Source organism: Calypte anna, chromosome Z (assembly GCF_003957555.1).
Source record: "Calypte anna isolate BGI_N300 chromosome Z, bCalAnn1_v1.p, whole genome shotgun sequence".
NCBI classification, from domain to species: domain Eukaryota; kingdom Metazoa; phylum Chordata; class Aves; order Apodiformes; family Trochilidae; genus Calypte; species Calypte anna.
In genome coordinates this window covers 57,141,530-57,163,810 of record NC_044274.1, presented here as the reverse complement: position 1 = coordinate 57,163,810, position 22,281 = coordinate 57,141,530, and the positions used below count along the sequence as shown (strand labels likewise).

Genomic DNA, 22,281 nt, shown 5'->3' with positions numbered 1-22,281 from the left:
ACTTTTCGCTTCCAGATACAATCTTCATTTAACCTTAGTAGCATAGTTTTTCTATTTTTTTTTTTTTGCACTGAGCTCTCGTCTGTGGTCCTTGAGAAGACCACTACTTTTTCCTGGTAAGTCCTGTATTTTCACTTGTTGCTCCAATCCTGTCATGTTTGAATAATATAGATGATTTTCTGAAAAGAGGATTTTGCACAACAAATTATCAGTATATTAGAATCTTCAGAGTTTGCTGTGGCCATGCCACATCCTCTTGAATCTTACTGAAAAGCTTGCCACAATTTCTAAGTTAGATGAGAAATTTCTTCTGGTGCACTGATGTAAGGCATTCCTAGCTCTTAGAAGCATTTTTTTTGCTAATGTAATGCCTGTTGAGTGTATTTTGGATTACTTAATGTTCAGCAACCAACTTTGTCTTGTTTGGAATTTAAAAGGAATTTGAGGCTTTAGCAACAGGATCTCAGACAGCTCATGCATGGCTGTAGGGAGACATGCCAGGCTTTGAGCAGCCTGGTGCACAGTATAATTTTGATTAGTAAAAGTCTTATGCTGCCTAATGAGGACAGCTCTACTTAACATAATTTTAGAGGGATGAGGCTAGTGCTGTCTGGCATTCAGGTCCAGGTATTCTTAATGGATGACCAAAGGCTGTTATGCTACAGTTAAAGTTCTGGGGGGTTATTTCAGGGGTGAGTGTATACAGTATCTATTGCTCTTTACCTATATGACTCTTTAACTGTGTGGTTCAAATGAATTTGGAATTTGGTAAATGCTAACAGTAGTAAGAGAAGGTTTTCAGTGATTAATCAGATATGAGCTCGTTGTCTCACATGTGAGAAGAATGTTTCACATCCCAAACTCCTCTGAATTGATGGGATCTCTGGTGTGGAACTAAGGAAGCCTTTGGGCAAGAATGACATGAAAAAGATGTAGAATGGTGCTCAAGACAAACAGGAGCAAAAAGGATCAAGTCACAGGGCTGATTACGTTTTACCTTTATCTCTTTCAGAAGTCTTTAATAAATCATATTATCAAAATGGCATTTCTTAGACTCGTATCACTTCTTTAAACTCTGCAGGTATCAGGCCTGATACGAATCTGTTAATCAGTCCACAACCTTTCTCTTGTCTTTAGCTAAAGAAAGAGCAAGGTAGAGACAGTGCTTATGGTGTTTTATATATTTGTGGGTTTGCACTGAAGATGTGTTTCATGCCAGCAATCTGTGAAAGGCATCTGGTCCCCCAGTGTATGACACTAACAGGAACAAGACATCGTTACACAACTAATTAGTGTGTAATACTAATTCTAATGAGTATTTTTATTTATTAAGGAAATTTTACACTTGATGTTTCTAGTACTTTTTAACTGTGACAGGACAAGAAAGGTAGTTTCTGAATTGAGTAGAACTTCTGACTAAACACACCTACACCAGAGGAGGAACAGTCATATTTATTTTCTAACTTTGAAAAAAACAGAGATTTTTATGTTGGCTGAAAATCCTAAATAACACACTTGTGATCTTTGCCTTAATTTATTTTACAAGTATACGTCATAGTGGAAAATTTATTAAAAAAACCAAAACCTTTGTGTTATCAGTGGATTTAATCTGAGGAAATAAGATAAAATCGTAAAAAGGGCCTGATGCAAAGTGTCTTGCAACTTAACCGAAGGCTTTCTGTTAACTTCAAAGGCTTTGGAGCAAGCACAGAATAGTCACTGTCTTTTGTTTGAGCTTTGGGGGATTTTTCCATAACCTCCTCCCTTCTCCCTTGCCCTTCTAAGCCACACTGAAGAATTCTGCTTGCTACAAAAACATTGTGATTAGGATGGATGTTATTATTTATATAAAACTTACGTTTTTGTTGTTAGTGGTTTTAATATTAGAATAAGTAGATAATTACTTATTCAGGTTTTTAACATTGATTATGAAAATTCTTTGTTTGCAATCCATAAACCATAGAGAGAGGGCAACTGTAATCATGAAATGATACTCAACTAACTTTGTATAATATGCTTATCATTAATTCTTTGTGTTTTGCTGTGACACTTTTCTTAAACTAGGAATTGAGTATAGATAATCAGAGCATAATCTTAAGTGTATGTGACAATTTTAATAGCTAAACTAGGCTCAATCCATCTCATTCCTCCCTCCCCTTTTTTTCAAGTATCAATTATTAAAAACATTGTTATCAGCTTTGGTCCTCTTGCAGAATGACTCAACTTGTACTTACAAAGATGTTTCCGTTCTCCAGTATTGCGTTTATTCTGAGAATAGCAAAATAATAACACTCCATTTCTTTTTCTAGATGTTTAAATGTTACATTATATTTCTTTCACATTTCAGTATGGAAATGTAATGTGTATACATTGAAAATAGAAAAAAAAATGCCTCTTGGTTCAGGCTGGATCCCATGTTTAGTTTATCTGTTAAAATGTATTAAACTTTAATCCACAAAAGCCTGGCTCTGCCGGCATAGTTTAGTCTGTTTAAAATGTATCAAACTTATTTCCATCAGCAGAACCCTGGCTTCGTAGACACAGTTTACACTATTTAAAATGTATGGAAGTTATTTCCATCAGCAAAACCCTGTCTCCCCAGCTCTGTTTACACTGTTTAAAATGTAACAAACTTATTTCCACCAGCAAAATCTCTCCCCTCCTGTGTCAGGACTGAAAAAATAAAATGCTAACCACCAGACGTCTAATGCAAATTGGTAGCAAATACGAAAACTACAGAAAAACCTGAATACAAAGGGAAGACCCGCAGCTACTGATCTGCAGCCTATGGCAATAATCAGCACCAAGGAGTAGCAGAGCATCAGTGACTTCAAAAAGACAGGGATCCCTGTGACCTTTATTGGGAGGGTGGAAAAAAACTAGTTGTTCTCCTTCTATCTTAATATCCTTTTTCCCTGGGGTGATTAATTTCTTTAAAAACCTGTTCACCCTGTTTCTCTCCCTCTATTAACTTCCCTAAAACTCCTTTCAAAAGTGGTGTGATTTTTCCCTGAAATAAACCTTTGTAACCTGGTTACTTGGCAATTTGTAGTATGTGCATGTGCAGTGGCTGATATTTCTTTACAAGAAAAATATAAAATATTAATAGTTATGGACTGTGACAGGAAATAAAGACATTCTTTTGCATGCCAGATACACTTTTCTGTATGTAAGAGGTAAATCTGTCAACATCTTGTTTTTGGAAATGTGTTGCATTAATTTCGTAGCACAATTTCATGTAACATAGACTATAATAATTGGCTTGGTGCTGGCAATCACTGTTGCAGATTTGAATTCTTTCTATCCTGAGTATTTTGACTCTTTGAATGGAAGTTACACTGAATGTATGAAGCCAATGTTTCCTTAGAAGTTTTCATGTAAAACACCAGATGTTACTCTGTGGTCTTCCTAATACTACTGATGAAGTGAAGAATTTTGCATTCAGTGGTGAATATTGCATTCAGGCATAAATACTTTCTCTTTTTGACTGTTTTGTACTTTTTTTTTTTCCTGAATGTTCCTCATCTTCCAAATATGATCAATTGAACTGTGAGCTGTTTAGCTTGCAGTAAGTGCATATGCTCCTCTATATTTTAAAGCCTAGAATCCATTCCTATGGCTGAAACTACTGAAGTTTTATGTTAGTGCAAATGAAGTGTCAATTTTTGCAAAATATTTCTCCACTTTCCTCCCACCTATTACTTCATCCGGTTTTTTGTCTGTCTGCTAGTCCAACCAGTATCTATCCCTTCTCAGGTTTCCAGTGAAGAGAGGTCAGGTCAGGTCCATGCTATGTTCCTCCCTCCCACCTTTGGTCAGTCATTCCTTCCCTTGGAAATACTCTTCCACTTACTTCCTCTGGACCAGTTTGTAGACCTCTTCTCCATTATCCCCTTTGCATTCAAATTGGGCTGCCACACATATTCCTCCATAGGGTCACTGTTTGAGAGCAAGGAGATATACGAGACCAAAGTTATCCCCATATTCAATATCAGAGTAGCAATTACAGTGATCTTAATCACTGGATTTTATCCATTCTGGAAGGAATCTTTTTTAAGTTCAGTATTGAAATAAACTGCTAGTAACTTTGGCAGTTTTTCACGGGGATGTTGTGTTTACCTCTGACACAAAAAAAGGCTGTCTTCTGTCAAATTTAAGTTACTAGTACAGGGATTTACTATCACTCTTTGAATTCCTATGAAGCTGTACTACTTCTTTTTTTTTTCTGTGGCTGAATTGGTAGTTCAAATTACTAATGTATTTCTGTCCTTAGTGCATGGGTGTGAGAATAAAGTACAGGAAAGAAAGATTTAGATATTTGTAGAACCACTGGGGCAAGAGCAGATGATAGTAAAGATGAACTGCATCATAATCAAATGTTTTTTCAGGCTGGTGGCACTGAAAAATTTAAAGGTCATAAAGGAATATTGTAGTAAAGCAAGGAAAAGACAATAGGGATGTAGATATGTCTGAGTCATATGACTGTTGGTCAATGACTTGACCAACAGGGGTCACACGGCTACTTTTCAGAATGTCTTTTTAAGGCCATAGAGGAAACATTTTGATCCAGTAAATAATGAAGGTAAATCAGACTGCCTATGGTGCCAATTGGTTGGCGTCTCCAATACTTAACTACAGAAATCGGGGTAAATTATTAATACTTTCATATCAATCCTTCAGCTGAAAAAAATTATTGGGAGGAAACTAGAATACAAGTAGTGTCATCACAGATGTGATGGATTTCCTCTTTCCAGTAGGTCTTCATTATACTTAATACAAGGTGCCATGTTTATAGGTAGGATGCAAATTCATGAGAGTGGTGCTGTGTTACAAAGCACTATTTTAAATCTAGCAGCACAGATTCATTACAAGAAAAGAGAAGCTCTGAAGAAACCCTTTTGAATGGAAGTTCCAACTGTCATACAAATTTGGTACTAGTAGTGTGCTACAGCCCCAGTCAGAATGATGATGGTGAGCAGAGAATGTTAAATCAGATTCAAGAAGTGACAAATTTAGGACAGATATTAATAGTTAAGAGTTTTCAGTTACCCATAATTCATTTGGGCACTAAAGACAGAATCTTTGAATTGCAGCCTTTATGTATCCATAGCAAAAGTAATCAGTTTATGAAGCTGATCCACATAAAGGATCAGGGAGAGCATATGCTTAACCAAAAGAGATAGCAATCTGTTTTCCCTGTCTTGCCATTTATGTATCTGCTAATTTTCTAAGTACGGCTGGTATCCATTGAGTAGTCTCAACCAAGGCTATTGGAGGTGGTTTTAAAAGCATTGATTGCCAACTGGGTCTTTTTGTGTGAGAAACTAATATCTGTGTGCCACTGAGGGAGAGCTCATAACCTCCTAATCTTAAGAACCACAATATGTGTGGCACAGAAGATAAGTGCAAGGAGAGAGAACATAAGGTAAAGCATTGAAATTTTCATTATTTTTGTTGCTTAGAGAACTTAAAGTGTTAAGATGTCTTTAATGTTATGTAAACAATTGTAACCACTTATGTCTAAGATGGACATGAAACAGCACACATTACTAACTGGAAAATCTCTTTCTGTATATATGTTTTATAGTGTGACTCAGAACTGCATTACAAAATCAGAAAAAATAAAACAAGAACAAAAAAACAACAACACCTTATATTCCTTATATTTCTAAAAATTAAAAACATCTGCTGCTGTCTTTGCTCTTTTTGTAAGTTAAATTCTAATATTTAATTTCATAATTCTAATAATTAATTTCATAATATATCATATAAAAGCAAACTACAAGAACATTCTGACTACTTCCCTTATTTCCTACTAGATCAGTTTCTAAAGTAGTACAGCTCAGAAATAAGGAATTGAGATTTATAAAAATAAAAACTAGAAGAAAAAAAGAAGTTATAGAATTAGGAAGGCACTTTCAGCTCAGTGTGAAGCCCATCAGTCTCTGGACACTGGAAAATTACATTAAAAGTGCTAGAGGTAGTATTGCTTGAACTTTTTGAAATGTAACTGAAGAAGGAGAAAAATAGGATGTTCTTGAATTATTGAAATTCTTTTTAATTTTTTTTTGTTTGTTTTTAAATCCCATCTATTGGAATGTCAGTGAATGGAGCTGCTAAGACCCGCTACATTAAAAAGTTACAGCTTGGTAGAAAGAAGTCAAAAGTCTACAGCATATTGTGCCTCTATGGCAAGATTAGTAGGTAAAGTATGGGAAACATGAGGTAACTAGTCACTTAGTGAAAGTATAACAATATTAAATTTAAAGGATAAGGGTCTAGTTTTTCTTGGATTTCAAATACAAGTAACTACATGACAATTGAATGGTTGAGTGATTACACATTATAATAATTCTGCATCCCAGAGTTAAGTAATAACAATATTATGACCTAGAAGATGCCCAAGAACCTCTGAGCATAAAGGTGACTGTTCTGTGTACCATGTGTGCTATAAAATGTCTGCATCCAGGTTTTCCATTTATTTTACATCTATCATCTGCTGATACATGCTTGAGTAATATCAGGGCTTCCATATGTATCTGACATGTGTTTATCATTAGAATAAGTTTTGAATGCATACACTCCCTCAATAGACTTAAGGATGGAAAATCTACATTTTGTTGCCAAAAAAGCAATATGTTTATCTCAGATGTTTCAATAGTTTTTCAGTGAACTGAATTTGTATTTCCATTGTCTTTTTCAGAAAGTTGCTGAAAAGCATATAGATTAAAATAAATCTGTTTTCAATTGTGCACAAAAATTGCAATGCAATATGCCAAGAAATCCTGTCTTGTTTTGAATAGCATATTATAACATGGCCTGCCCCTGGTTAGTGTGTGCAGTGTTCATGAAGCCTAAATTCCCTATGCCTCCAAATCCTTGGCTCTTATGCCTGGTTCTTTCAGCAGTGCTCTGAACATAAATACATCTCTCCCAAGAGTTTTATTTGATGGCATTGACCTGACAATAGTTATATATGTGTTTTGTAGTGGTAATGGCTGTAAATGTGAAAGTCTGAGCAAGACAGGGGTTGTTGGCAGGGATGAATCTTTTATAAGTTGTCTGAAATACACCTTATGAAGTTTGAGCTTGTTTTCCAAATCTTAGCTAGTTTGGATGCTTTGCATCTGTTTTAAATTTGAAGATCTGGACTGTATCTACTTTCTCTCTTAAAAACTGTCTTTCATATGTGCTTTTATATATGATGCTATACTGGGCTGCATCTGACCATCAAAAGTGATCATTTGAGAACTGAGCATTTGTGTTACGGTGCAGTATTTTAAGGATGGTTCAAGGTTATGTACCTAAAAGTTCAGTAGAGAATTTTGCAACTAAATTGAATTCATAAGGAGATTGGTGGGTATCTCAATTCTGAAATTTACCATGTTTGCCCAAGGCAGAATAGTGTGAAATTCTTTAATAATATGGAGCTCATTACTATATGTTATCAATTTATTTGCTACCATCTGCTTCCACTCAGTCTTTGGACATGCCCATGATGCACAGCTGGATCTTGGGATCTCAGATGCATTCAGGTTGTAGTGAAATCAAAGAACTCTCTTTTCTGTTCAGCTTGCTCAACCTTGGTGGTGTTGGCCTGCTTTGTGGTTTTGTTCTCTTTCCTATAATAATTCAGGGGTTTTCTTGTTTTTCTTTTCTTTTAATTTTTTGCCTTCTTCAAATAGTGGGATTTATTTCAAATTTCATTATGAGATTGTCCATCCTAGCTCCCTGTTTGGAGTTAACAAACAACTGCTTATTTTGAGTCTCCAGACCCTCCTTATAGATGTCCAGTTACAATCAAACAATCTATCAGCTTCACTGTTCTGTAGACATCAGTTGTGGTTTCAGATCTGATATATGGTGGTTGTCAAACTAACTTATGTATGACCGTACCTCCAAATTTCATGGTGTTCTCTGAAGAAATCTATGTGAATTTTGTGGAAAAACCTTCCTCTTTGTGTTTTTCACAGCTGTCGAAGATGCATGTTGTTTCTATTCCCCCTGAAGTATGTTTAGCTTCAGGGCTTTTATTTCATCACAGTTTGCTTTCCAGTTAATTTTCTCAAGTTGATTGCCTTTTCCTTGACTCTGTGAGGAAGTTATTTCCTTGGGTGTTTTAAGAGAATGGATTTGAGGGGGGGAGGGTTAGTGGTATTTTTTTGGCTGTGCTGTGTGCTGTATTTTCTTAGTTTGACAACATGCAATATTTTATAGTGATGTAGTCCTTCAGCTGTTCAGATGTCAAAATATAAGAAATGCATTTTTTTTAATGCAAACTTATATAGAAAAAGTAAAAACATGTAGCTTTAATAGTGCTTTGTTTTATTTATTTGTTTTTCTGTTGTTGAAAGTCCACATCATAGACACATTTGTCCATATTACAGACATCATAAAGTAGTGCTCAGGTTGCTTCTAGGTTTTCTCAAAGGCTAGGAGAGGATTCAGTGCTGATAGTCACAGTCAGTTGGACCACCACAACTGTGTTGGGGGAGTTGGCACAGTGCTTGCTTTATGTCCTCCAAACGCTAAGAAGTTTACTGTCTTTTTTCCTAATGTGTGGGGCTTGGGGTTTGTGTGGGATGCCACACTGAGAGGTTTGTAGACACATATTCTTACTAGACCTTAAGAAGTGAAGGATGAGTTAGCAGCATTTGCATTGTCCTATAATTTTGCTGTTTCAGCTTACACCTAAAGTTAACCCTGTTATCCCTATGGAGAAAATTCAGAATCTGTGCCTGCTTTACTCTGGATTTTTTGGCCATGACTCTGTCTTTACTGAAAGAATCATATAAATTATTTTATGCATAAAGAGAAGAAAGAAAGAATTGGTAGAAGATTAAGTAAATAATTTGTACTTGGGCAGGTCTGGGGTTTATGCCAAGTTCTGCTGTAAATCACTGGTAGTTTGTGGTGAAACACCTCATTTGTCTTTGACCATTTCCCAGTCTGCAAAATAAGCATTCACCTCATGCCTAGTTGGCTTCATTAGCTGTGACAGATTAATCCAGAGAAACTCTATTGACTGTTTTATACTCCAATTAAATATGGTCTTTTAACATTTTTAAAGAGCTTGGCTTTTTGAAGGGCCTTTAAACTTTTCCAAATGCTAGAATAGTAGTCAATTTTTATCATGCATGGAAAAAAAAAAAAAAAAAAGCTAATTTTTTAAAAAATATGTAGCTTATTTTGAAATTTTCATTTAAGAGGAAGAGGAGACAGTGCTAGAAACAAGGTTATACTTTATACTCCTTTTTGATAAAAGAGAAGCAAAACTGGGTGTAGGAGTAAAGGTAACTCTAAGTAAGCAAATCTCAAGGAAAATAACTTTGGTCCAGATATTCAAATGAAGTTAGGGCAGTGTAAACACCTTGGAAGTTTTTAGAAGATCATGCTTCTCCCTCATGGTGGGCTCAAAAGTCTATGGAAATCAGTGATGTGTTGACAGTCAGTGCTGCAGCCATCAATGCAAGGCCTGGTGTGTGCTACAGATTTCTTCCTTCCATTGTGTGCGCTTCTGCGAATAAGCAAAAAGATTGTCCAAAGTACCCCAGGTTGCCATGGGTCTTCAGCTTCCATAATGCATTTGGTTTGCATGGCAAGATTTTGGTCTGTGAGAAGCTGTTAAGGGCTTCCCCTGTGTCCCACAGAGCCAATGCTAGCCAGCTCCAGGACAGACTCTCTACTGGCCAAGGCTGAGCCTGTCAACAGTGGTAGTACCACCTCTTGAGATAATGTATTTCAGAAGAGTGGTAAAAACCTGCACAACTTCAGCCAAACAGAGAAGTGAGAATATGTGAGAGAAACAGGTCTGCAGCCTCCAAGGTCAGTAAAGAAGGAGGTGCTCCAGGTGCCAGAAGAGACATTTCCCTGCAGCTCTGGTGAAGATGATGGTAAAGCAGCTGTCCCCCTGCAGCCCACGGAGGCTCCCATGTCAGAGCAGGTAAAGGTTGTGACCCTATGGGAAGGCTGTGCTGGAACAGGATCTTGGCAGGACCTGTGACTCCATGGAGAGGAACCCATGGTGAAGCAGGTTTGCTGGCAGGACTTGTGACCATGTGAGTGACCCACACTGGAGCAGTTTGTGAAAAACCATAGCCTGTGGGAAAGACTCACACTGGAGAAGTTCATGGAGGAATGTCTCCTCTGGCAGAGACCCCACACTGCAGCAGAGGAACAATCTGAGGGTTTCTCCCCCTGAGGAAAGAGGAGCAGCAGAGACAATGTGATGAACTGACTGCAACCCCCATTCCCCATCCTCCTACATCACAGGAGGGGAGGAGATAGAGAAATCCAGAGCTAAAGTTGTGCTCAGGAAGAAGGGAGGGGTGGGGCAAAAGGTGTTTTAAGATTTGTTTTTGTTTTCCGTCACCCGACTCTGATTTCATTGGTAAGAAACTAAACAAATGTCTTCAAGATGAGTCTATTTTACCCGTGATGATAATGAGCCAGTTATCTCTTCCTGTCCTTACCTCAACCCACCAGCCTTTTCCTCTCTCCTGTCCAGATGAGGAGGGGAGTGCTGAAATGGCTTTGGTGAGCACCTGGCATCCAGCCAAGGTCAGCCCACCACATTTTGCAAGACAAGTGAATATCCAAATATCTTCATGGTTGAATTACCACAGTAACAGAAGACAAAGGAAATTAATATGAACTGTGTAAACCCTTGAAAAGAAAATCTGAAGCCAAATGGGTTACTTTTGTGCATTTGGTCTGTTACAAGACATTATTCTGAGATGGTTGGTTGTTTTGTTTTTTGTTATTTTTGCAAAGGCAAAATCTGGTAGGATATGCATTTTATTGTCAACTCAAATGTTTAAATTGTTCTTTAAAAAATTGTGTACTGTCCAAATAAAAATACATATCCATTGAAACCTGCATGGTTTCCTGACATCCATACAGATTTAATTACCTTAAGAACTTCTCATCTGTCTCACAAGCTTGTATAGCAATGTCTTCATCACACCTTCTTTTGCTTCTAGCTGTAAAATTGAGAAAATGAGTAAAAACTGAGTAAAACTTTTATTATAAACTTGTAACAGATTGGGTCTATTTCCAGTGCAGAGTCAGAAGCATTTAGTGGGATTATTTTGGGATTACTCTGTTATTTCTGTATTTGGGAAAACTGCTCTCTTTTAAACTCTTGCCATGTCTAACAGAGACATGTTTACTGATCCAGGTGATCAGTAAATAGGGTAGGTGATCAGCTAGGTGATCCATCCCCCTGTTACCAAGTGGAGACACAGTCACCAGTCTTACTGTCAGGAGCTGAGAGACCATAATGCTACCACAAATGTGACCATTACCCACTTGCTTCTCATACCAAAATCTTCACTGGGTCTCATGGCCACAAATCACATACTGTATACCTTAGAAACATAAAAGAAGAGGAAGAACTATCAGTATTTTATGTTTAGAAAGTAAGTTTTCTCAAGAGTCTTATTCCAAAGCAGTATGAGGTAATGGCATTGGACTTGGGTGACAACCATGATCTAGAGCCTTCAGAGAAGACTCTGACTTTCAGGTGGTTCTGTATTTAGCTTACAACTTCTTACTGAAAAGCAGGACTGCATGCTGCTTAATTCCTCTGTTCACTTTGCAGAACCTCTTGCATACTGAATGGAAAGTACTAGGACATTCTTGTGTGAAAAAATGAGTAGTGAAAAATACTACAAAAAGTAGCAGGAACATGTGAGAGTAAATGTTTTGTTACAATTCCAGTGTCTGCGTAATTAAACATGCTGGGGGTAAGGGGAGGAGAAAAGGATGTTCTTGCTGTAAACACATTTGGCATTTTTCTGTTAAGTTTTATTTTCTCTCAAGGCTTTGGACACTGGAAAATACTTGAGGAAAAATTAATTGAGCTTTGGATGTGCCAAAAAAACCAGAAAAATAGGAAAGTTTAAAGAATGTCAATGTCATTGTATGTTTGTTGGCTACTGCCTATCAGTGTGAGTAGTGTTTGTGAAATATGTTGCTATAAGGAAAAAATGTGGTTATTCCATATGGATTGGCATGTATATGCTTAAACCCCTTATATAAACATTTGAATTAAAGAACACCAGATGTTGCACAGAAGCTGCTGCTGCTTTCTGAACTTCATGGTATATTCTTTCAAAACCCACAGAAAGTAGCTGAGGGAAAGAGTATATTAATTAAGTTCAGAAATAGATTTTCCAGCTATAGAAAAATCTCCAAAGAAAATAGTGTTTGATCTTCAGAAATGTGAGCTTGCTGTCCCAGGAAGCTGGTGGCAGCTTGCAGCATTGTCACATGGGATCAAAATTCAGGTTTCAGATTCTCAGAGCTAAGCTAAGCTGAAAGTAACCCAGTCTGTGGCCGCTGAAAATGGACCCATCTTTTAACACATCTTTTCTGGCCATTACTTACAGTTCTATAGACAGTCTAAAGCGAAAACATTTCCCAGTTTTTCTTGACCTGAAGAAATAACACTGTAATAGCAGGGACTTGAGGAGAAAGGAAAGTACTAGAAATCCCAGATGCTCTGCACTTCAAACGTGAAATATGAGCAGATATAATCAAAGTATATTTTGTAAGCTCTAGAGCTATGGCAAAAGAAATAAAAGTGTCATTTGCTTTGCATTGATTGAGAAACAAGATTTACGTTTTGCAAACCAATTACATGTTTCTGCATTTAGAAGTACTGGCTTTGCTGTAGCTGTAGTGTCTTCATTTTCTCTGTTTCCTTCAGACCAAAGCACTGCAAATGAGTTTCCTGCACTAGTAGTTGGCATGAAGTGCCCATCCATCTTTATGCAATAGATATGTAACTGTTTATACTAAGTGGCGTAATTCTGCTGGAAAAAGATGTACATACAAGCAAGTAATACTCCCCACTGAGCACTCTTATGTCAAGTAAATCAGGTACTTAAAAATTAATTGCTGAAGTGTCAGGTAGTATTTGTGTCATGGTTTGACCAAAGCCAGCAACTAAGCACCCAGCAGCTGCTCACTTACTGCAGTCCTGCAGAATGAGGGTACCACCAAAAGAGAAAAAATGAGAAAAACTCATGGTTTGATGTAAAGACAGTTCAATCAGTGAAGCAAAGTTGTGCATGCAAGCAAGGGAGAATTAAGGAATTTCTGCTCACAACTTGCGATTTGCAGGCAGGTGATGTGAGGTTCATTTCATAAAACAATTACTTGGGAAGACCAATGCTGTAACCACAAACATCCCCCTCTTCCTTTTTCTATCCTTGAGTTTTTATTGCTGAGCATGACTTGATAAGAAATGGAGTATCCTTTTGGTCAGTTTGGATCAGCTGTCCCAGGTGTCTTGTCCACCTGCCAGCATGTTAGGAGGGCAGAGAGAAACAAAAGTCTTGATGCTGCACAGGCATTGCTTAGCAATAACTACAAGATTAGTGTGTTATAAATTTTAAAATGTTGCAAATCCGAAGGGCAGCACTATCTTGCTAGTTACGAAGTTAGCTCCATCCCTGCTCAGCGCCAGTACAATCTCCACCACATATTCCTTACCATTTTCCTACCCATGATACAGGTTCCATCTATTTCACTGTTCAACCAGGACTGGAAAGGTGACAGCATGTTGTGTTTAGTTGTTGGGCACCAAAACCAGCTCAGGTTGGGTCATGAAACATTTGCCCAGTTAATGATGAGGCTAATCATCTTGATTCAGGTGGCTTCTGCTATAGTACTTCCGGTAATATGTAGGAAGGGAGAAACCTGTGGGTTTTTTCCTTTCTCCCAATGAATTCTGCTTCAGTCTTTAAGAAGTCTTCCTGCTAAATTTTTGCTTTATAAGCTTGTTAAAATCCTCCTTTCCCTACATTCAAAAGAAAGAAGACTTTAGATAAGTCAGCTTAGATACCTCTTATTTTGTTCCTCAAGCAAAGGGATTATATGTCAGAATGAGATCGTTTTTACAATGTTTTATACCTGTAACTTCTAATATATAAAAAAGAGGAAGTAAAAAATGGAAGCAATTGCTGCTTTTCTCCATTTTCTTCAAATTATTGCATGAAGATCGTATTTTTCTTTGAATCAGTCCCTGGAGTTCCAGTATTCTACCACATCAAATTCAAGGCTGTTTGTCTTTAAGATCAAGTTAGTCCTTGCCTCTCAAATACATTTAATGTATATTACTTCAATATCTCCTATGCCATTTTGTCTACTTTTATGGTATCCATTCATCCATCCACAGAAGCAGCTTTTTTCCTTCATGCAGAATGCCTTCTACTAGTATGATCTTTTTTCAGGGGGTTCATTGATTTACTTTTCAGGTGTAAGAAACAAGGAATGTAAAATCAGTGTGTTCACTCTGCTGTATCTGGTATGCTTTTAAAATAAGTATCATGTTAAGCAAGCCTATTCAGTACCTGAAAAACAGCATGTTTACCTGTCCCATTTCTATCAATATTTATGCAGTCAGATTTTTTCTTACTTAGAATAACAGCATTACAGGAAAAATAAGAAATATTCAAATGTTACCATTTCATAAGCTTCCTCTTGTTCAGTTAATAGTCCAAAATCACATTGGTGTTCATTGTACTATAACTGATGCAGACCTGTTATAAGTATTCATTGTTCTATTGACTTTGTGCCTTTGAATTTATTTTGTTTAGCCAAATTGTACTGCAACTGAGAGAGCCACTGCAAGACTTGCTGTACACCCCATACTGAAACCCAAATTTATTGAACTTAAAGGTATGAAATCTTTTATTAACTTGTTTATACTTCAGTAACTTATGAGTGGTTCCACTTGGTCCTGTATATTCCTGACTTGAACAACCAGTATAAAAAAATAAAAGAAAAAGAAATTTAAAAGCTCCTATAATTACCTTAACCAAGTAACAGAGAACCAAGTGTCACAGGCTTGTTATTTGTACTGGTTGAAATGGATTTATACATGACAGTACGACATTTAAGATACAGGCTGTAGGACAAACAGGACTTAAAATGGGACCTCTGAAAATCTAATTGATATATAATGGAGTATCTCTAAATTAAATAGAACTGGACTGGCAATGAGCACAGTAACATGCAAATCAAAAGGTAAAAGGAGCATTACAACTGGGTTTACAAAGGCAGATGAAAAGTTTTGTAGATTGTTTTGTTAAACTTCCCTAGAAACTTTCCTTAGAATCCTTAGGGAAGATTTCGTGGTTCTTTAGATTACATGCTAATCTCTTTAAAGACAAATTTTCTAACTAAAATGGATGTTAAAAAGGATCAAATCCTAATAGTAATATCACAAAGTCACCTTGGTAGTAACGGGATGTCAAATATGCATTTAATTATATGTGAGGAGTTTTCTATTTGTTTGCAGCTTTTACACACATAGTCATGCCCTAAATGAAGGTGGTCATCAGCTGCAGATTATTTGCTTAAAGTTTGTAGTTAAACCGAAGTTTAACAGTGTATTCAGTTGGTAATTATTTCAGGTTCCTTTCCTCACTTTCGTTTTTGCTCTACTCTAAGGTATTTTTTGTCCCTTATGTTCAGTAAATTATTGGTAAGGACATCCAAAACCTGTTTACTCAATACAACACATTTATCCTGCAAAATTGTTTTATTATGTTAAAATAGATTATGTAAACTCATGTGTAGCTTCAACAAAAGATTTTTTATTTCTGCTTCTTGTATAGCTGCTGTAAAAGCTTTTAAGGATGCAAGAAAGGACACAGCCAATGCCACTCCTTCAAAAGAGGCTAAGTCAGAAGAGCAGCCTAAATCAGTGCAACATTTCGGTAGCAATTTGGATGACCAGGCTCTTAAACAAGCTAAAAAACAGCGAGGATGTGAACACAAAATGAAAATAAGTATGAAAACAGAAACTGAGAGAGTGGCTGAAGAACTTCATGAGAGTGAGTCTGAGCAGCAAACAGTGGAAATGGAGAAAGCACATGTTCCAGAAGAATCTTCATTTCAGCCAGCAGAAATGCAAGCAGTTACTCAGAATAAAGCAGAAAAGAAACTTAGCTATCAAAAAACAAAAGAAAATATGAGCCTGAACAAACTAAATACAATAAAAAAAATCATTAACAATGATAGTCTCCAGAAGCAACCTGATAAAGAGGAATACTATGATGATAGTACTGAAGAGAGGTTTTATAACCAGTCATCAGATTCTGACAGTGACAGTGATGATGATTTCTTCATTGGCAAAGTAAAAAAGAAGAAAAAGATAACAGCAGCTACTGATCTTTCTTCAGCAAAAGAAAAGGATAGACTTCAGAAAAACGTAATGGAGAAAGAGAAGAATACAGAGCTTGGGACAGTACAAGATTTGATCGTGGAAGAAGGAAAGCCACATGTCAAAACAAGCAAGATAGAATCAATGTTCTGTAGTTCTTTGGCTACCTCCAATCAGAAGTATCCAAACAGAAGGAGGTAAACCTTTTCCCCTTCTTACATTCTGCATTCCCTCCCTTCTTCCCAGTAACAGAAATGGTGATTTTGGTAGCCCTTACCAAACAAGGAGAATTTCAGCCAGTTACAGCTGAGAACATTTTCATGTAAACTACTCTGCAGTCTCCTTGTATTTTCTTGACACTTCCATATTTTTCATATTCACATCAGCACTGACATGCATGTCAGATTCCTAACTAGATCTGCATCTAAAGTAAATCACTACTGAATACTTCTATTTTACTTCTTTATTAACAAATATGAAATAATATATAAGGGTTTTACAAATTATGTGTGAAAAATCATTGCACAGGTGTCTTGGTGGTAATTATTCTTTATGCACGGGTCTTTGACATCTTACAAGTTTCCTGAAAAAAACATAAATTCTCTTTTTATTTTTAGAAATTCTAAAGACCAGCCTCTCAAAAATGGAAGGGCAGGTATGTATTGCTTAACCTGGTAAAGTTGTAATCATGATAGGCTAGTTTTTGTTTCATTTCCATTTTGTGGCACATATTGTAACATTGTAGTTAAAATGGGCAAATTGGTGAGCTTTCATTACCTATGGATGTATTTGCTCTTTCCTGTTTTTAATAGTAGATATACTTGAAATAGGACTTACACAGGAAAGTGCTTTTCCATCTTCATTTGAGCAGTTAGTGTTACCTTTGCACAGTAAAGGTGTCACATTATGAGTTTTAACTACTAGTTTGTTAATTATTCCTCCAATATTTTATTCCATTTAGAGTATGTGGTTCCATTTTGTAATTCATTGGATCAAGATTATTGTTTTAGTCATATTGAGTTATGTTGAGTAGTATCTCATTGGTTTAATGTGAAGAAAAAAGTTGAGATAGTGCTGAATCTTTGGCTACACATTTTGAATGTAGTTATTAATTACATATATTAATTATATGCAGTCTGTCAAGTAACAATTTACTGGGTTGCAATTTGAGAAGATCTTGCTGTAAACATTTAGATGAATGTGTTCCCCATGGTTCATTAAGAAATTATTGAAAATGCCTGCAGTTGCAAGTAGTTTTAGCATATTTTTATGAAGATGCATGATATAGTTAATGCTTTATTTTCTACTTTTTGTGCAGCACTGCTGAAAAAGGAACCACAGCTCAAGAAGCAACCATTTGCAAAAGCTGCAAGTATTAAATGTGACAATAAGAAAGCATCTTTGGAGCAGCCTCTTCATCCTTCATGGGAAGCAAGCAAAAGACGCCGGGAACAAATGTCTCAAATTACAGCATTTCAAGGGAAGAAGATTAAATTTGATTATTAGAATATTCTAAGTGTAAATAGAAATTTTTAAAGAAGATCCTTGTAGATTTGCATCCTGTGGTACCTTCTTATGAACTACCAACTGCTGTTTAAACATTTTTGTTACACTGTCCTTCTCATTTGCAACCTATAAAATAGAAACTGCTAGAAATTACCATTTGTTAATAATGAAGATTGCTTCATTTATTCAATGTTCTCCCTGTTAATTACATGATCATACAATGTTAGTTTATAAGTTTCATGATGTGGCACCATCATCTATGAAATACATCCTAATGTGATTGAATGGGTTTTAGAAACAGCATTTGTACCCCAAAGGAATAATAAAGTTTTTTTTGAGGTTTGGTTCTTGTGTGTGTGTGTGTGTGTATAGAAATGTTCTTTTAACTCTATGAGGATTTAGATGTCAAGGAAGAATACAAATTAGTGAAATGATAATTATAGGACTATATTAACAAATCCACCCCAAATGAGAAAGACATTCTTAAACTTTATAGACTTCATAAAGAATCAGTAAGCTGAAAAAGCTAATCAGTAATACAAATGATATGAAAAATTCTGGAGAACAATAAAATACTGGCCACCTAAAGCGTGCCAATTTGATTGAAGAACTGCAAGAATGTCTTTAATAATGCTGTCCTTATTGATATGTGTTGGTGCTCCAGCATTGTCTGTCTTGCGTGTTTTGAGAGAATGCTGAAAAACTGGAAGGTCTTTGTACACTGTGAAACATTTGACTTTTAAGTGTCATTCGGAGTTTGAGAGTTTGTTTGAATGGGATATGAAGTAAAATCTTCAGTGGATTTTTCTTCAGGGGCTTTTTGTACTGCTGAATTGACAAAAATTGTGAACTTGTAGTTAAAACTTAACAATGTTGTTTATTTAAATGCAGTTATATTGCATAATTTTGTAACTTTCACAATCAAATTAATTCAGAAACTTGGTAAATTGCTGCAGTAGTTGTAAGATAAATTCACTTGACAGTTCGTGTAGGAATGCCTAAGAGTAGCCCTGCATCAAACCAAAGGTTCATCTAGCCTGATACCTTCAACAGTAGTCAAAAGAAGATGCTTTAGGCATAGGGATAGAGGAGGCACAAGTGATACATCATCCAGCTTCCAGCTCATTGAGCTTCTGATGTTAATAGCGTAGGGACATCTTATTGGTAAACTAAATATCACAGCTTTCTTTTCTGCAGAATTTTGTGCTCTTAAATCCATGTAAATTTATGGAATCTGTATCCCCTTAAGGTGTAGAAATCCTTCCTCCCTATTACACCTGTACAAAAAATAATCTTTTATAAATCAGCAAAGAACACCAGGAGTCTCTTGTGCTGCATTAGAATGAATGTTGCAAGCAGGATCCTTTCCCTGTGCTGGTGAGACCACATCTGAAGTAAGTGCTGGGTCCAGGTCTGGACTCCCCAGTACATGAGGGACATGGACCAACTGGAGTGAGTCCAGCAAAGGGTGTTCAAGGTGATAAAGGGCTTGAATTGTATGACATAGGAGTATAGACTGAGAGAACTGGAACTGTTCATCAAGAGGCTCAAGGGCATATTGAGTATAAATATGGCATGAGCGCAGGGAGTGTAAAGATCAAGACAGACTTCTCAGTGCTGTTGAGTGGCAGGAAGAGGCTATAGGCACAAACTAAGAAATTCTGGTTTAGCAAGAGGAATCTTTTTCGCTGTGAGAATGACTGACCATTGGACACTTGCCCAGAAAGATTGTGGAGTCTTCTTTCTTGCAGATACTCAGAACCTGACTGGACACAGTCCTGGATAACCAGCTTGGTGACCTGCTTGAACAGTGGTTTGAACATTAGATGACAGGAACATCAAATGGCAGGAACAAGCTTAATTTTTCTTAATATACTGTAACTCTGATGCTAGTATGGCCACCTCTTATTCTCCTGCAGACTTTGCGTCTTAATATTTATAGCCTGGGAATTTCTGCCTGTTCTCCCACCCTGTACTAAGTTCTTGAAAGCTGAATATTTCTGTTGGTACATTTTGTATTATTATCTAGGTATGTCTTTGGACCACTTGGTGAAGCTTACTTCTCTGCATTCTGAACAAATGTCAGTATAATGAGTACTATCTTCCTGAATGGCATGGCCACTCAGAGTAATTAGAATTTCAAAGGACCTTCCATTTCCTAGTAGGTTTTTTTGTTGTTATTTTTTCTGTACCATATGGAACAACATTTAAGGCCAGAAGCATGAGAATAAAACATGGAAATGTAGTTTTCTAAGGAAGGATTGCATTTTGTAAAAAGCCATACATTTACTGCTATATGCAAACTTTTCAGTTTTTCAAATGCAAGTGCTAAATAAATAAGTAAATAAATCCTAGCCAAATGCTATACCAAAGAAAGGTTTAATATGTAACTTCCCTGGTTGCGATAAAAGGCAAGAATAATTTCTTCTGGTAAATGTCATCAGCTATATTACAGGTTTTTGTGGACAGCTTGTCATTTTCACCAGATGAACACCCCATTTTAACTAAAAAGTTAAAGATGGCAAATAGTTGGGGAGGGGGAAAAGAGTCTTTAGGAACTTATATTCTAAAGTGGGGTTTTTGCCTGTGCTTAGATATCTAGAAACACTGGTTTGTCTTGGCATTTGAGTAAATGTCTTACTCCATTCTTACCATTCTAATTTGTGTCCATAGAATTCTTCCTGTAGGAAACCTGGCTTATAAAAACATTTTTTTTCCCCCCTTCAAAAACACTTCTGAGCTCTTTAGAGAAAAAAAATAAGATAACATACACTGAACATGAATGAGAGAACAGCGATTAGGCTACTGGCATAGCTTCATATTTTCATGAGTTACTACTACACTTAGCTGGTGCTTAGTGACTCAACTGGATCACAGCCTTATTACTGTACCAAAGAATAGCAATGGTTGAGATGGGGTAATATTTTTTAATGGGCAACTCAGCAGTTTTTTGTGGACTGATAAATTAATTTGCCTGGAGGATGTTGATAAAGTTCAGAACATTTTCTGTTCATTGTAGGAACATAACATTTCCTGTATTTACATGATTTTAACATAACTTGTATCTTTAGTATTGTTTAGACAGAGACCTCTCAGGAAGTACTACTGATTTATTTTTAAAGCGATACAGAAATTCATTTCATTCTGTGATAAATAGGTTTCTTTAAAATCTAAAAAAACATGCTTTCCAGTTCAGTAGCATACCATAGAAGAAAGTTCCCAGTCAGGGTACATTGAATCATCATGGTTTGGATTGGAAGGGACCTTAAGCATCATGTGGTGCCAATGCCCCTGCCATGACCAGAGACACTAGACCAGGTTGCTCTAAGCTGCACACAACCTGCCCTGGAGCACTGCTCCCTCCGGAGGGGGCATCCAGAACTTCCCAGGGAAACCTGTGCCAGTGTCTCACCACGCTCACAGATAAAAATTTTTCCTAATATCTAACCTAAATCTACCCTCTTACAGATTCAGGCCATTACCCCTCATCCTATTGCAACATGCCATGTTATACTCAACATGGACAGGAGCACCCTGTGCTGGGTTAGGAACTGGCTGAGGGCCGGGCCCAGAGAGTGGTGCTGAACGGGGCTGCATCCAGGTGGCAGCCGGTCACTAGTGGTGTCCCCCAGGAATCAGTGTTGGGCCCAGTTCTGTTCAATATCTTTATTGATGATTTAGATGAGGGGATTGAGTCCATCATCAGCAAATTCGCAGACGACACTAAGCTGTGGGGGGAGTGTCGATCAACTGGAAGGCAGGAGGGCTCTGCAGAGGAACCTGGACAGACTGGAGAGTTGGGCTGATTCCAATGGGATGAGGTTCAACACGGCCAAGTGCCAGGTCCTGCACTTTGGCCACAACAACCCCATGCAGCGCTACAGGCTGGGGACAGAGTGGCTGAAGAGCAGACAGGCAGAAAGGGACCTGGGAGTCTGGATCGACAGGAAGCTGAACATGAGCCAGCAGTGTGCCCAGGTGGCCAAGAAAGTCAATGGCATCCTGGCCTGTATCAGGAACAGCGTCGCCAGCAGGTCCAAGGAGGTGATTCTGCCCCTGGACTCAGCCCTGGTGAGGCCACAGCTTGAGTCCTGTGTCCAGTTCCGGGCCCCCCAGTTCAGGAAGGATATCGAGGTCCTGGAGCAGGTCCAAAGGAGGGCAACCAGGCTGGTGAAGGGACTCGAGCACAGACCCTATGAGGAGAGGCTGAGAGAGCTGGGGTTGTTCAGCCTAAAGAAGAGGCGGCTCAGGGGAGACCTCATCGCTCTCTACAACTACCTGAAAGGAGGGTGTAGCCAGGTGGACGTTGGTCTCTTTTGCCAAACGACTTTCAACAAGACAAGAGGGCATGGTCTTAAGTTGTGCCAGGGGAAGTTTAGATTAGATATTAGAAAGAATTTCTTTATCGAGAGGGTGATCAAGCATTGGAATGGGCTGCCCAGGGAAGTAGTGGATTCTCCGTCCCTGGAGCTATTTAAAAAGAGACTGGATGTGGCACTCAGTGCCATGGTCTAGCAACCGCAACGGTGGTTCAAGGGTTGGACTCGATGATCTCTGAGGTCCCTTCCAACCCAGCCAATTCTATGATTCTATGATTC

At 37.5% G+C, this 22,281-nt stretch overlaps 1 protein-coding gene across 1 annotated transcript in view; it reads left to right on the top strand.

The window, feature by feature from the left end:
• The window catches only part of SRFBP1 (serum response factor binding protein 1), a 71,209-nt gene extending 51,281 nt beyond the window's left edge, over nucleotides 1-19,928 (top strand). The window contains exons 5-8 of the mRNA XM_030467964.1: nucleotides 14,607-14,688; nucleotides 15,630-16,374; nucleotides 16,795-16,832; nucleotides 17,496-19,928. Of these exons, the coding sequence (XP_030323824.1) occupies nucleotides 14,607-14,688; nucleotides 15,630-16,374; nucleotides 16,795-16,832; nucleotides 17,496-17,683 (1,053 nt within the window). The 3' untranslated portion in view covers nucleotides 17,684-19,928. The remainder of the gene's footprint in view (nucleotides 1-14,606; nucleotides 14,689-15,629; nucleotides 16,375-16,794; nucleotides 16,833-17,495) is intronic.
• The last annotated feature ends 2,353 nt before the right edge of the window (nucleotides 19,929-22,281 follow it).